This window comes from Lichenostomus cassidix, chromosome 7 (genome assembly GCF_008360975.1).
Source record: "Lichenostomus cassidix isolate B80296 chromosome 7, HeHo_3.0, whole genome shotgun sequence".
Lineage (NCBI taxonomy): Eukaryota > Metazoa > Chordata > Aves > Passeriformes > Meliphagidae > Lichenostomus > Lichenostomus cassidix.
The window spans coordinates 7,887,071-7,902,785 of NC_139488.1; the positions used below are offsets into that span (position 1 = coordinate 7,887,071).

Consider the following 15,715-nt stretch of genomic DNA (forward strand, 5'->3'; position numbering starts at 1 on the left):
TTTTTTCCTGTGGAAATTAAACAAGGAATTGTATTGCATTTCATCTGAATTTACTTAGACAAATACTCTGTACCTATTCCTAGCTAAAGATCTGTGGCTCACTGCTGTTTGTTTACAATAGTATTTTTAAACTGGTGGTATTTTGAAACAAAACAATCAATGAGGAGTTTTTAATTGAGTTAGAGAGCACCAGGGACAGGGCATTTTCATAAATCTTGTTCTGACAGTTTTTGTTAAGAGATTTATAGATCTTGGTTGGAGTCCGTATGTGTTTAAACTAGAAACTCATCCGGGGAGAAAAATCAGTAGAAAATATGCAACCCTGGCCCACTTTCCTACATCCCTCTTAAAAATCTGGGGAGGGTGTTTAATCTGTGAAGAACCTGGGAATAACCCAGAAGAGAGTAATTGTTCATGTGAGGGTGCTGCAAGTTTCATTTCAGAAGCAAAACATCCAACTATGTGCAAATCAAAATACCTCCATGAAGAGGAAGAGGAAAGCTGAGAGTGCCTTCAAGGGCTTCATGAGCGAGGTTGTGTTGTTTGCATTAAACATAAGAGCGTATTTATGAAAATACTGCGTGAGAGGTCAGGTGGCTGAACGAGGATCTCGGTGCCAGATCTCCAAAGAGCTGGCCCTTGGCGCACCTTTTAGGAAGCTGGCACTGGAATGGTGCTGCTGGCATCCTCAGGAAACAGGACTCTTGTTTCCTCTAGCTCCTCTATGACGAGGTGAGACATGAACGGTGAGGTGGGAGACAGAAGCTTGCTCTAGCACACAAGGCAGCTGAGGGATTGTGCCTGTGGGATGGAGTTCCTTAGACAAGGCTGTTTCTCCCATGTAATTTTCACCTTTTATACATTCAGCACCTCAGAAGGTCATAAGTGACTGGCTGAGTGCAGGAGAAAAATGAAAAAGAGGACTCTTTTCACTTACCTGTCATACTGAATTACAGTGTAGCTTTCTCCAAATCTGCAAACACAAAAGCTTTAAAATTATGTGGATAGTTATTATTCACTCCTTTGAATGCCGAGTTTTGCTTTTCCTGGAAAAGGTGGGAAAGGTTTTGCCTTGTGACTGGAGGATTCAATTCATCAGTACATTTATACAAGGCATGACCCTCTCTCATCATTTCAGACCTGTCGTGAGAATGCTAGCCAAGCAGCTTGGTTCAGCATCACAGAAATAGCTGAATTATTATTTAAAGTTAATGATATTAAAGCAGCTAATCAACAAATAAAAATTTAACACTATACAGCAACTAAAAGTCAAGGAAAATTTAATAATGTCTAAAGATTCATAGCATAACAAATTTAGTGGAATTTGGAGTGTTTTCCTGTGTGGTGCATTTGTAAACACGATAGCTAAACATTCAAAATATTAGCTGAGGTGTAGTTAATGACAGTAACATATCCATCTAATTATAAGTTGCTTAAAACCTATGACTAAAAATGTGCAGTTCTGTCTTGAACCTAATTCTTAAGTCAGATTTTGGTTTTCATATCTGTCCCTGAAAGTTAGAACTAATGCCTGCTCTACAAAGAATGTTTGTTGGCAAAAAGGTACTTGAAAGACTTCATCTATAAACGTGTGCATTTTAAATGTGCAAGCTGTTTGATATGCTGAGGGTAGAAAGGCTTGGGTTAATCATGTTTCTACTCAGGAGTCAGGTAAGTTTATCATTAGTGTGTGGTCTTTGACCTGAAGTGGCCTTGTAACCTGGAGACAGGAAGTATCAAAACCCACAGAAGGTGTAGCAGAAGTGTTTTATATACATATAAATGTATATTTGCACCATGTTTACACAGGAAGCTCAATACCATAAGTAGCAAGGAATGTGTTTACTGAAGGGTGATTTTTACATATTTAAATCTTTCTTTTCCTTTGTTTTTGAGGTTTTTGTTTTGTTTCATAATGGGCAGGGCACAGTATTTCTGAGGTCTTATTTCTGTTTAGGATGATCCTTTGGATCATCCTACAGTTCCTTGGGTAAGAAGAATGAATAAAGAAATCCAGATTTACTATCCTGAAAGATCCTACACTTTACCTTCTTGATGACAATAGCAGTTGTGTTCTATTATAGGCAAATTGAAGCTTTTCAGTGAGATTTTCTTCATGTGTTGAAAGATTAATTTATTTACTGTTTACTGTGGTTTCTACAATTTTCTGTAATTTAAGATGAAGTTAATTTACCAGGTTAACTGGAGGTTTCTTGGAAATTAACAAAGAAAAGATAACAGGACTATTGATACTGTTGGCATATACTCTTTGGGATTTGAGTTTTGCTAGTATATTTATGAAACACAAACCCCATTTTTCAGACAAACACAAAAGCCATCCAAGAAAGTAGATATAAGGACTTGGCTGTCTAAAAATTCAGATTAGGGAATTTAAATCTATCAATAATCCTCAGCCTCTGTGGGTTTGGCAGATGTCAGCAGCAAGCTTGGCTACACAATCCACAAAATAGGTGCTGTAAAGCTGTGTTTCTTTTTGAATCCTGCTATGCCTTTTGTGGCAAGCCAAATGCTGGGACTGAATGTTTGCAAAGCGAAACGCTGAAATTTTGGGTGGCTCAGTGTGAATTGCCTGTGGGCAAGGATTTAGGGACTAGGATTAGCGTGAAAATGCAGGGGCTGGAGGGCTGGGCTGGTTGCGTAACTGTGCTGCTGGAGTTTGGGCTGTGGATCGAAGCCTGACGCTAATTGCTCCAAGTATGTTTATCCACATTTTTGAGCGGCTGTGTGCGTAGTCAGTGTGCAGTCTAGACTGTGATTTGAGATGGGGTAGGGATGCTGGCTGGTGGCACTGGGAGTTTTAGAATCAGCTTGATTCCAGGCTTCCTGCTGGGGTAGGTTTGGGGCTGTTCCCATTTTATTCCATGTTTGATAATGTATTTTTGGGCAGGAGTGGTTTGTGCGTCTCTGCAGAACGCTGGGGCGAGGTTGTGGAAGGGTGGGGTTTGTGAACAAGAAGTGAAGGCTGCAGGAGGCAGAGGATGGGGCCTGGCAGGGCTCAGCAGAGATGAGCAGAAGGCTTCCTCTGTCTGCTTTGGGTGTTGAGTTTCCTGTTGTGGACATTTCCTGTGTAGACAAGAAGTAGGGTGTGAAAAAATGAATGTCATGGAGTGAGGGTGAGGATTTCATCCTGCCCGGCCTTTCAAAGATAGAAATATCTGCCTGGGCTAGTTGGCTTTATTCTGAATATTCAGGTGCCACTCTGCAGCTGGTCCATATGATGCAGTTAATGATTTGGAGTGCAGTTTTATGAAAGTTAAGGCTGCCAAACAAGGCTTATTGTTGAAATTTGCCAGGCCTTGAGAAGACAGTGTGAGAGCGTGAATGCTTTCTGCTCAGTCCCTTGGTGGAGCAGTTTGTTCCACATATTTTAGCCTGATGAGAAACTGGGACGCCCTGGTGACAGAGATGCAAAGGGGGACTGTTTCCATTTGTTGACCTGAGGTGATGTGACTGTCTTTTCTTTGGGGACAGCATCTGGCCCAATCCTAATGCTCCAGGTACACAAGAACATGCAAAGGCATGGCAAAATCCACCCATATACTGCATAAAACCCAGCAATAAATAAAAATATCACCAACAAATGAGCCAAAGAAGCCACCCAGCAGTTAAACCAGATCAATTTCTCACCCTCTGCCATGTATTTTGATAGCACTTCATTTTATTTGAGGCAATTAGCTTGTTTCTTATGCATAGAACTCCCTTGGGGTGACAGAAAGAAGCTTGGTCATGCTGCATGTACTATGCAAGATGTCATCTGGGCAACAAGTAAATGGCAAAATCTCTGAGGGAATCTGTTAGAAATAGGAAAAAATGCATTTTCTTTATATTAACAAGTTCATAGTTGTGCTAATCATCTGTTTTTAGAGGGAGGTAACCAAATAAAGAGCCATAATCACTGAAAATGTCTTTCTGAGATGTTTAAGGTATGACAAAATTGGAGAGGTATTTCCACTTTCACCATAAACCTATACAACAGCTTGCTCCAGTTGCTGCCTCGTTGTTTTGCCTTTTTCTAACCTGTTGGTTGCATGAAGGACATTATAGTTCCAGAGCTTACTGAACTCTGAGAGATTGCTCCTGGATCAGGGTCTTCCCCCCACACCCCCAAGGACTATTTTACAGGAGAAGGGTCTACTTATTTGCTAGCAGGATGACATATTAGCAAAAAAAATATATATTCTGAGGGGGAAATTGACTTATCAGGATTTTATTTATCTTCTTTTCTTTTTCTTTTTTCTTTTATTTAAGAATCTGGGAACCCTTTCTTCATGTCTTGACTTTGGCTCTCAGATATCTCAGCCATGGATATCTGTTGTTTTGTTAGTTGCCTTAATCTCCAGACCATAATTTTGAGCTGCTTTTTCTAGGCTGTCTACCTTGCAACAGATTTCCTTTTCAAAATTGTTCAACCCTTTGCTGATGCCCAGAAGTTTATCATATACTGGCAAGCAGCAGTGCCAAAATGAGTGTACCCAGCCCTCTGCTCCTTCTGGCAAAGCCCAGCCTAGTGTGAAAGAAGAAAACTGAATTTTTAATCTATAATTGATCAACTGCTTCTGAAGGCAAGTGTTATACAAGAGAGGAGCTTTACAGAGAGGCACCCTTGGTTGCACTCCTAGGTGCCAGGGAGATTTTAAAATACTGTTAAAGCAATAATTTCCTGAAGTGATAGGATGCTCAAAGCAGAGGTGCATCCCAGGAAGTTAATCACCATTTAATTAAGCGCCTTATAAGTATTTAGAGAGGCTTATTTTGCAACGTGCAGGTTTATGGAGTAAGTCCCATTGGCTGGCTCTTTGCAACAGAGGAAATGCTTGAAATGCTGGAGCAAAAATACACAAATGCTCTGCTTCAGGTTGTGAGAATAATGTTTTGCCCTACAGCAGCTATTTCTGTCTTAGCAGAGGAATGGCTCTGATTACACAGTAGGTTCTTGCCCGTTTGTAATTCCTGTTGTTCCAGGACTGTAAGTGATCAGGTTGAGTTTGTTGGAGTGATTGTACCTGGGTTTTCCCATTAATCACACATGCCCTGGATTCAGTGTATTTCTTGCTCTTTTAAGTCCAAATTGGGTTCAGACCTGTGTGCCTGGACAGCACAGCTGGGAGCAAGATGGATTTCAGAGTGCCTGGTTCTCTACCTGGCACACAATAAGGGCTGAAGTTAGTTGAGCTACACAAATATGGAAAATGGATAATCCCTGAAGCTTGGGATATATCTCTCTTGCTTCTATGAGGTACACTGAAATGTGGCTTTAATTACGTATAGTGGAATATTTATAGTTAAAAGATGTGCTTCTCTGGTTCTTTGCCTATGGAGATATTTACACGGAAGCACAGAGCAGTCTAGTTTACAGGAAATAAGCTTGATTGCTCAAATGTTTGTATATGTAAACAGAAAAGAAAGGGATAAATACTGATAAGATGCCTCTACTAAATTTGCAAAAAATTTTGAAAAAATGTTGTAACCGAGTCATGTTGTAACTGGGTCATTGCTTTCTGAGATTAAAATAGTATCTTCTTTCATTTTCTTTAAATGCAATTTTCCCATTTTGCTGATTTTCACTCCCTAGCATTTATATTCTTTAGTTTCATCTCATAAACTCATATGCTTGTGTGGTCATACATAAAACCCCCTATCCCCAGACACCAGAGTAGCATATAAATTGAATTTGCTGGTTGGTTTCACCCTTCATTCCACCATTCATCTCAGTGAAGTGAGTACGTTGGTCCTTTATCATCATTACTTTTGCCATCTGGCTTTTTCTCTAGGGGCCTGATGTAACTACTTGGGGTCACCTGCTCATGTTAGGAGGCTGTCAGAGACTTCTGATGCCTGAAGCTGTGTTGATACTTAAAAAAACTTACTTTCTGGGGCTATATGTCATAGAGCAGAACTATCAGTTTCTGTATGTCTCTTTCCCTTCTCATATTGATGTAAATGTTCATTGTAATGACATTAATCCTGTTGATTTCAACTGTCTCATGACTTGAAATGTTTAGATTTTCTTTTCAAGGATGATTTTCCTTTAAATATATCTCATGTGTGTTTTTAGTTATATGTTTTTAGTTATATGTTCATCTAATGTATTTGAAAAAGTGTTACTGGACACCTTTTTGTCAGTGGTTGTAGACTGAGCAATGGGTAGATTTTTGAATTGGCTCTGAATGAGAATGGTGTGATGAAAAATTAGGAAGGAAGAGGAAATACTGAAAAACACCTACAAAGGTGGGACACTGATGATATACCTGAGTCTGTAGGTCTAGATCAGCATCTGCTTAATTTGGGGAAAACAGTGGAGAGGACACAAAAATGAATGCTTAAATCAGAGTTTACTAGGCAGGTGGAAGAAAGAATTTATTGTATGGAAAAGTACCCAGCTTTCAGTTTTAAGCAGGTATTATAGTTGTCTTGTTATCTTTGGAGATCATTGGAAACTGGGTATTCAAAACTGAATTTGATTTCTGTGTGGAGAGGGAGGCTTAGAAGGTATCACATGCCCTGTTTTAGATATTTTCTGTTCATAAATCTGAGACATTTCTACCTGAGACCATTAAGAAATTTTTAGCCTATTTTTTTTTTTAACAAAAATATTTTTGTCTGTTTCATATTGGTATTTTACTGGTATCAAAATGTATAAAGTCAGGAACAACCATAGATGTTTTTTTCAGACGATCCCACTGTACACAAGTGGAATCTTTCAAAGAAGTAGTCAGGTAAAATATTAAGGAACAAAGAATATTTTCCACAGGGCTTCCAAGCACCTAGATGTAATAGCTGTGGCTCACAGAACTTTATAGCTAGTCTATATAATTGCTTTATTTTTACTTGGAGAAGAATTTTTTAGAGTTCAAAACTTGTTATTCATGAAACACCACCCTGATGACCAGTAGTTTGAAGGCTGATAAAGAATGAAGCAGTATGAACAAGGCACCATTATTTGTGAAGTGAGAAACATAGTGAAGGCGGCTTTGATTTTTGTCAGTGATTTTTTTTTTTACTCCTCTAAATTTAGTGTTGCATCTGATAAAGGATTCAGAGGATAAGCTGAGGGTGGTTGGTTGAGCTGTATCTATACATTCAATGTGACTCTAAGCCTGTCTCAGGTGACATTCTGTTTTCCCAGCACCTTTATTTAATTTGAGAGACTGTGTGGTTTTATATTCCCTGAAGGTTTTATTTTGTATTCCACAGTGCTTTCAAAGGCATAGTTGGAAAGCTGCTGTTAAAATGCAGGGATTGAAGTGATGCCCTCAATATTAAAAGTAGCAGAATTACAGCCTGAAAGAAGAACTGACACCTTGAGAAGATATGGTCTAATTTTTTTTTTTTCCTTAAAATTTCCTAAGAATATTTGATAGCTCTTCCTCAAATTTTGTGTCTGGCTGCACTGCTTCTGTGTTGGTCAAACCCCTTCCTGTCACTTAATACAAGTGACAGAATGGGGGGGTTATGTATATAATGTTCATTGTCAACATTTGTATATGCATTGTGGAGCCCTCACATAATTAAAAATCAGAGCTGTTCATTAATGGGTAATAAATGCACAACCTCTGTTGCCTTACTCAGAATTGGTTAGGCATAAACACTCTAATTGTTTTTTTCATATGGGATTTTTTAAAACCTGTAGGAGGAAACAGCTCTTTCTGAAGTGTATGTAATTTACCAAATGTCTTCTGGTCTGCTCAGAGTTAAGCATTTTGAGAGTTTCAGTAATTCAAACATTTTCCCTCATTCTCTTTGCTGTAATTAACTGTTTTAGCCTTTTGCTCTGTATCATTCATAAAGAACAACATTGCTGCTGCTCTTCAATAACTTTTTTCCTGGAATAGCAATTTTCAGTGGCTTGGCAATGTCAAATAGAATTTCATAGCTCAAAGTGAGCAATTTGTGAAGAGCTCTGTGGATTTTGGTTTGCCTTTTTTTTTTGGCAAGCTGTAAATATCACAGATACACAGCAAATCAGGAGAACATCTAGCAATTACTTTAATGTATTGTTAATGACCTTTCACTTAGATGGTTTAGCTGGATTTTCTGTTCAGTTTCCATCCTCCTTTGATGACCAAGCCTGTATAATTTGTGAGTGAAAAGTCCTGCAGCCCTTTTAATCAGAATAACCTGGTCTTTTGGAGAAGCAGTCTCTCTGAGTTGGGTGGCATGTGCCTGGCAGCAGGACGCAGAGTGTGTTTTACCCTTTCTCTTTGTCTGGGTGATGTGACAGTTGGGGTCCTTTTACTTCAAACTCAATATATCTGAAGTGATGGCCTTATCTGAATGTGTCAAATAAATTTATACTCATTCTTCTTCCAGTAGACTCTATTCCCTTCCCCATTCTCCTCTCCGGTTGCTGAGATTTGTATACTCAAGGTTATAAATACTGCTTTTAGAGGTGAAAAGTACATGGTGATTTAGAGACAGAGTAATGCAAGAATACTGCTCTGGGTTACACTCTGATGTGTATCAACCTCCTGGTTTATTTGATAATATTTGGAAAGTACCTAAAGATAGGCTCATCTACAAAGGTGTAATACATCACATTTATGTAATACTTTGCATTTTCAGTGATACAAAGATTGATCTACTTGGTATGCTAAATAAATGCTAATAGATGTATTCTGTATTGTTATGGAAGTAGTATAAGCACTGACTGCACTTTATGTAATTTCTTTTCCAACAGAATGCAGTAAGTATGACTTGTTTGCAGTGCTGATTTTGCTGCATGCCAAATTTTAACTCTCTCATCTAGAGCTATGCAAGTTTTGCAATCTCTGAGTGGTAATTGCAGTTGGTGAGAGGGGCAGCGTTTGATGTGGCTGAGGAATTTTGGTGATCAGCTATGATTTTGCTTCATTTAAAACTAAAATGGTAAAAGTAATCTGTGCTACCTCCATATTTTCTAATCTGCTTGTGTGTTCTTAATCTCATTTAGCAACCAGATCCTTAATTCAAACATTTAAATGATTGCACTTGCCTTCAGTCATAAAAATTCTCTTAGCATAATTTGAGCTTCACAGGTATTGTATAGCAGATTATTGGGTAGTTTAAAAAGGGATAGTGGCATGTCACAGCCTGTGATGGGGCAGTCACTGAGCCTCCTTCCTGTCCCCACCCCTCCTGCTGGGGTCTGCTCCACTCCCCAGCCCCTTCTGCCAAGGGTCACACACCTGCTTGCTCCCTAACCCAGTTTGAGATGAATTAGCCTGTTAGAGAAATTTTAGTTAATGAAGCTCTGTTGTTTCCCATCATTTCAAGGGGCAGTTTGTTGGCAGGGAGGAGGTGGATTGACCTCTGGAGCCAATAATCTCTTAACCCAGGCTCAGCTGCAGCTGGAACAGCAGCTTGAGCCTCATTCTGTAGGGAAAGAGGATATTTTATTGGCTACTGAGTGGAAAAGAGCTAATGCTACTGTCATAATTTTATTTATCAGACCCCACAGGAGACTCCATTTTGCAGATGGGGACAGATTAGTGCAGGCAAAACTTTAGTTATTTATTTCCTGACACCACAGGTGTCCTTATGACTTGCTGAAAGGAATCAGTATGGAGGCATCATGAATAAAACCTACAGAGGTTTTTGTGCCTCCCAATGCACAAAGCCTCAGGGAAGGATTTGGTCTAAAATTTCTAAACTAATTGTGATCTCAATCAAATATTACTCCGACCATCCCATCACAAAACTGGAAGGAGTAGTTAATACAGTGGCTTGCTGACCTGTAGCTGCTGCAGTAACTTACTCCAGCTGGGTTCCAGGCTGCTTACACAAAGCAAACTCAAACATGTTTTATCTGACAGGACAACAGCTTTGAGCAATTCATTATCAACTACTGCAATGAGAAGTTGCAGCAGATCTTCATTGAACTTACCCTCAAAGAAGAGCAGGAGGAGTACATCCGAGAGGTAAACAATGCTTTCCTTATCCTCTTCCCATTGTCCCTGTAAAGATACACAGGCATGCAGGCTGGAACCATTTTCCAGGGAACAGAGTCACTTTTTGACCGCAGGACTGGCATGGAGCATGTTTGTTTGGGGCTGTGGGGTAGTTAAATTACACAAAAAATGTTTGGCATTTATTTCATATTACAAGTTCCCCAGGTAAAAACCAGACCCAGCGAATGTGGTTCATTCACTGGCAACAATGACTGTCAGCTCTGAGCAAGGGCTAATTGATTTATTAGAACACTAATATCACTTTCTGGTATTAGTGCCATTGCCCTACAGTCTGTGTTTTGGATTACACAGCAGTGTCTGAGATGCACCCCAAGAACAGCCACAGCCAGTCCTTTTTCAAAGGGAATTGGGTGGCTAAAATAATAGCACACAACATGAAAGAAACAACAAATAGAGTTTTGGTTCTAGTTTTCTTTCAGGTAAGTATTGAAGGGAGCTTTGTGAGCTTTATGGATAAATTTAAGGTGTCCTGTGGAGCCCAGCCTCTGGTGTTTGATGTTGTTCTGTGAGTGAACATCAAGCTAAGATTTTAATAGGTTTTAGCAGTGCTCCACATGATACACAGCGCTCAGACAAAATACCAGCTCCCAGCTGTAAAAACTGGCATACACTGTCTGTACTCAAACTGGATGATACCATTTTGCTGCACAGACATTTTTAAAAATTACATAAAATTCTTGCCTTATGATCCTGAGGATAACATCATACAATTTTGGCGTGTCTTTTTAATTTTGCATTCAGTGGTGAACCATCATTACTGCAATTTGGTTCTTGAATGAAATTTCAAATGCTCTGAGAAAAGTAAACTGTAAGAAGTACCACAGAGTGCAAATTAAGAATGAAATTAATATTTTCCTTCTTTCAGTCCTTTGCCCCCTACCATTGTTACCTTGTGATGCATTGGCTTCTCATCCTGGAAATTTTATTGCTGATGTTCGAAAAAAATTGGAATATTAAGAACATCTGAAGAACAGTCATACTCTAGATTTTTCAAATGGTCTTATCTAAATTTAGCCCTCTTTCTTCCATTTAAAAAAAAAAAAAACCCAACAACGAAGAAGTTAGAAATTTTGATCTCAGGAGCTTGCAGTGACATGGGCTGATTTCCTCCTGGCCAGTGGGAGCGTGGGCAGCGCGGGGCTGGGCGGGAGGAGCCTGGCCTGGCGCCAGGGAGTGCATGGGAAGCTGACATGGGTGGGGGAAAGGAATGGAGGGTGAATTTGGCAGCCACTCAAGGACACTCATTTTGTGCAGATAATGTTAGTAGTAGATTATTGCATTTTTTTTTTTCCCTTAATAAATAAATTGTTGGTAAGCATGCGGAATTAAATTTGAAAGTAGTACCGTGGTTAACTGGAATATAATTTCAATTGCCTAGAGGAAAAGCTCCTTCCATTGTTTTCCTGTTCATACATTTATTTATATTTTCTTATAGGGGATTGAATGGACTCATATCGAATATTTCAACAATGCCATAATTTGTGACCTAATAGAAAATGTAAGTTGTATTCAAGAATCTCTTTGGATAATTTTTTAATGCATTGATTTAATTTAGCTGTAAAGTCTGTATGCATCCTCATGCACTGAATTTTGTGAAACATGCCATTCATTCTATTATTTATCTTATTTTGTATGGTAGAAGTTCATTTTACTAAAAAGGACTTTTTTTTGTAAGCTATATGTTACTTTTGTAGAAATAATTAGCAGTACCTACACGGAAAAAAAAATCTCAAACAGCTCTTAAGTGTTTACATTTAGTGCCGTTTTCAATAGCAGATATCACATGCTGCATTTTAATTTACATTTCTTTTTATATGGAAACTAGAAATCTCAATTACATGTTACTGAGTGCTTGAGGTACTTAAAGTACTTATATATAATGAGAAGACTTCCTATGTAATTAGTGCAGCAAGAAAGATAAAATTCCTTAACAATCAGAAAAGAACACCTTTTAACCATTAACATAAAATATATGATGGTTTTACCATAAAGTGGATACTTCCAGTTAAGTTGGAGTTGCTACAGTCTGAGTAAATGACATCAAACTTCAACATGAATTTGAAGAACCAGATCTCATGAAAAGCTGTTCAAAAACACAAGTGCTAAAAATCAGTTGGAAATGGTCATGAGGTAAAAAGAGCCAAACTTTGAGATAGCTTGAGGAATGCTTTCCTGGATAGCAGAAATCAAACAGGAGAATGGTCTCCTTTTTATGCTGTGATTGAATGTGATGGAAACAAGTACTAAAGCTCTTGTTTTGGGACTTCAGAACCAAACTGGAATCCTGGCCATGCTGGATGAAGAGTGCCTGAGACCAGGAACTGTTACCGATGACACTTTTCTAGAAAAACTGAACCAGATCTGTGCCACTCACCAGCACTTTGAGAGCAGGATGAGCAAGTGCTCCCGGTTCCTCAACGATACCTCCCTGCCCCACAGCTGCTTCAGGATTCAGCATTATGCTGGCAAGGTACCTGCTGGAGGGAGCACGTGGGGTGTGGGGGCTGCTGTAGCTGATTCAAAATCCAGACCTGTCTTAATCTTTTCTGTCTTAAGGCTAAAATCTCTGGTTTGGGCTGGAAGGGTTTAAGAGATCATAGAATGGTTTTGGTTGGGAGGGACCTTAAGTATCACCTAGTTCCAGGCCTGTGCCATGGGCAGGGACACCATTCACTAGACCTGGTTGCTCAGAGCTTCAACCAGCCTGGCCTTGGGCACTTCCAGGGATGGGGCATCCACAGCTTCTCTGGGCAGCCTGTGCCAGTGCCTCACCACCCTCACAGGGAAGAATTTCTTCCTGCTATCTAATCTGAATCTGCCCTCCATTAGTCTGAAGCCATTCCCCCTTGTCCTGTCTCTACATGCCCTTGTCCAAAGTCCTGCTGCTCTGGCTGAAATCAAGGGCTGAAAGATGCCCCATGTGCTTTGGTGCTGCTGTTAGGTCTCTGGAAATCAATCATTGCTCACAGTGACAAAACTTCACTCACATTTGTAGGCAACATATTTTGGAAAACATGTTCTTTGTCACTGAACTACCTGCAGTACTTAGTCATGTTGAGAAAATGCAGTTTTTGTGCATTTGAAGGAACTGAGTTTGATATTCTGTGTTTAAACAGATGGAAGAGAAAGCTGTACAGAGGGCTTGCAAATGTATTTGCATTTTACAACATAAGCAGTATGAATAAATACAAGTCTGACAGCTTTCAGTGTGTAATTCATTATAACTTTTTATTAATGAAAATCAAAATAATTAAATCTGTAGAGTGAAGACTATTTTTAAAAAAACCTTTAGAAGTGTATGTAGGGTTGAAACTCTGCCTCTTGCCTGATTCTGCTGATGTGGTAATTTTACACAGTAAAGAATATTTGGAAAATATTTTATTTCCCTAGGACTGCTTAATGCTTTTTAAAATTTTCTCAATCTTACACTTTTGAATAGCTCAATAATTTTCTCATTCAAAATAGTCCTAGAAATATCAGCCTTTCAGGCAGCCATTCATTAACTTAACATTATTTGCCCAGCAGAGTTTGTAACTGCATGTAATCTATCACAGATTAATACCTAGCTATTTCTTTGGTTGTCAGAAATCTAGGTGAATTGAAAATCCCCCAGTATTTTTAGAAGGAGTGTGCACAGATTGTATCTTAGCAGGCAGTGAGGGTCTTTGATTGTTACAGGCATTCACTTACCCAGCAGAGTGAATTCCTCCTATTTTGGGAGGAATGTTGTTTTTCTATCCTCAGCTGAGAACATTTTGATCTTATCACTGGTCAACAAAAGTTTGACCCTCCTTTTTTGAAATATAAGTAATTTCATGCAAACAGTTATGGTTTTTTTTTCCAGTGGTGGCATTTACTGCACCTGTCAGAACCAGAAACATGTTCTCCAGAGTAAAATGCTCCTTAGTGCCCAGTAACTTGCTCTTGTGTAAAATATGTGTCAGTACTATTTTCATTCAGTATTCTGTGTACATACCTATGCAGAACTGAGAAGTCACGGATCTGAAGAAGAATCTGTATTACCAGCCAGATGACTTGTCACAATTAATCCAATAAGTACCCTACCCTCAAAAATTAAAAAAGGCAGTAGCAATCTGAGATCTGCATGAACTTCCTCTGGCTGCCTCCTGGGTACCCAGCTGGTACTGACTGGACAGCTGGACTCTGACTCTGCAGGTCAGAGCTTTGTGCTCATGCTTGTTGTTGTTGGACTGCTTTCCTGGTAAAAGTCCTTTAAAACAGCAGTCCCCTGGGGGCTGCACAGCTTGCTGCTTGCACTGCGATAGCAAGAGGTGATACTCCGTATCTTGTTTTAGTTAGGCAGATAATGTAAGCATTAGTGCTTTGAAGGGAAAGGGTATTTTTGCTGTTTTGATTCAAAAGAGAGGGAGAAAACCTCCTCAGACAAAAAAAAACTTGGTTTGGAGTCTTGGCAGGTGGTGGTGTATCAGAGTTATCATGGAAAAAGGGTTTTTTTCCACTTCAGAGACCAGAATTGATCAACACGGGGAACTGAAAGTGTGAGAAAATGCATCTTTCTCATGTAGCATGTTCACAGAAGTTTTGTCTGACAAAAAGTCATCCAAATACCAGATTTAAAATGAAAGCTGAAATCTCTTTGATTTGTTTTGGATAGTGTGTAAGAAGAAGAAATCAATTTCTTGGGTCAGTTTTGAAGTGGTCTACACTGTAGCTCAAAACCTGCACTGATGAGACTTCTCTGTTGTTCAGGTTATGTACCAGGTGGAAGGATTTGTTGACAAAAATAATGATCTTCTGTACCGCGACCTCTCCCAGGCCATGTGGAAGGCCAACCACTCCCTTATCAAAGCGTTGTTCCCAGAAGGAAACCCTGCTAAGATCAATCTAAAGAGACCACCAACAGCGGGTTCACAGTTCAAGGCTTCAGTTGCTACCCTGATGAAAAATCTCCAGACAAAAAATCCAAACTACATCAGGTAAACTCCCCAATAGCAAAGATTTGGTGAATTTGTTTGGTATAGTTATAAACAATAAATCTTGATATCAAAGGATAAACTATTGAAATCTATGGTTGAAACTCACCATAATAGTTGGTGACGTGTACAGCGCTGCAAAAAGATGTCCCTTTTGGTTTTCCTTTCCAGGTGCATCAAGCCCAATGAGAAAAAGGCTGCACACATTTTCAACGAAGCACTGGTGTGCCACCAGATCCGGTACCTGGGGCTCCTGGAGAACGTGCGTGTCAGGAGGGCAGGCTACGCCTTCCGGCAGCCCTACGAGCCCTGCCTGGAGAGGTACAAAATGCTCTGCAAGCAGACCTGGCCCCACTGGAAAGGGCCAGCCAGGTAGGCAAACAGCAATATTCCTACTTGTCCTGAGTGAAATTCCTGTCTCCCACATGTTCTGATGTTTTAATTGTTTTGTATAAGTTGCAAAAGGGATATATTGCAGCCTTTACTGATTTGGGTCTGAAGGAAAGGGTGTAAGAGAGATACTGAAGTGGATTCAAAATTACTGGGAGCTCTGGAATGATCAGGAGGGCACTTATCTTTAATAACCAACTTTCAAAGTGTAAGAGCACTCATTTTGTTGAAGACAGCCACGTAATCTTCCTCTGCCCTTTGAAGAATAACTTTATATAATGATTGGGGAACGATTATGAGAGAATAACTCTTACAAATCAATTGTCTTAAATATATACTTTTAAATTGCATAATATTCACATAGATTTTTCGCGAATAATGTCTGGGATGGGCAAATAAGCT

At 39.4% G+C, this 15,715-nt stretch overlaps 1 protein-coding gene across 6 annotated transcripts in view; it reads left to right on the forward strand.

Annotated features, from left to right (window-relative positions):
- Window positions 1-15,715, forward strand: part of MYO1B (myosin IB) — a 172,387-nt gene that overhangs the window by 135,341 nt on the left and 21,331 nt on the right. For all 6 annotated transcript variants that reach the window (XM_085066038.1, XM_085066036.1, XM_085066037.1 and 3 more), the window contains 5 exons: window positions 9,813-9,917; window positions 11,404-11,466; window positions 12,238-12,438; window positions 14,700-14,926; window positions 15,095-15,295. In XM_085066038.1, coding sequence (XP_084922164.1) covers window positions 9,813-9,917; window positions 11,404-11,466; window positions 12,238-12,438; window positions 14,700-14,926; window positions 15,095-15,295 — 797 coding nt within the window. The remainder of the gene's footprint in view (window positions 1-9,812; window positions 9,918-11,403; window positions 11,467-12,237; window positions 12,439-14,699; window positions 14,927-15,094; window positions 15,296-15,715) is intronic.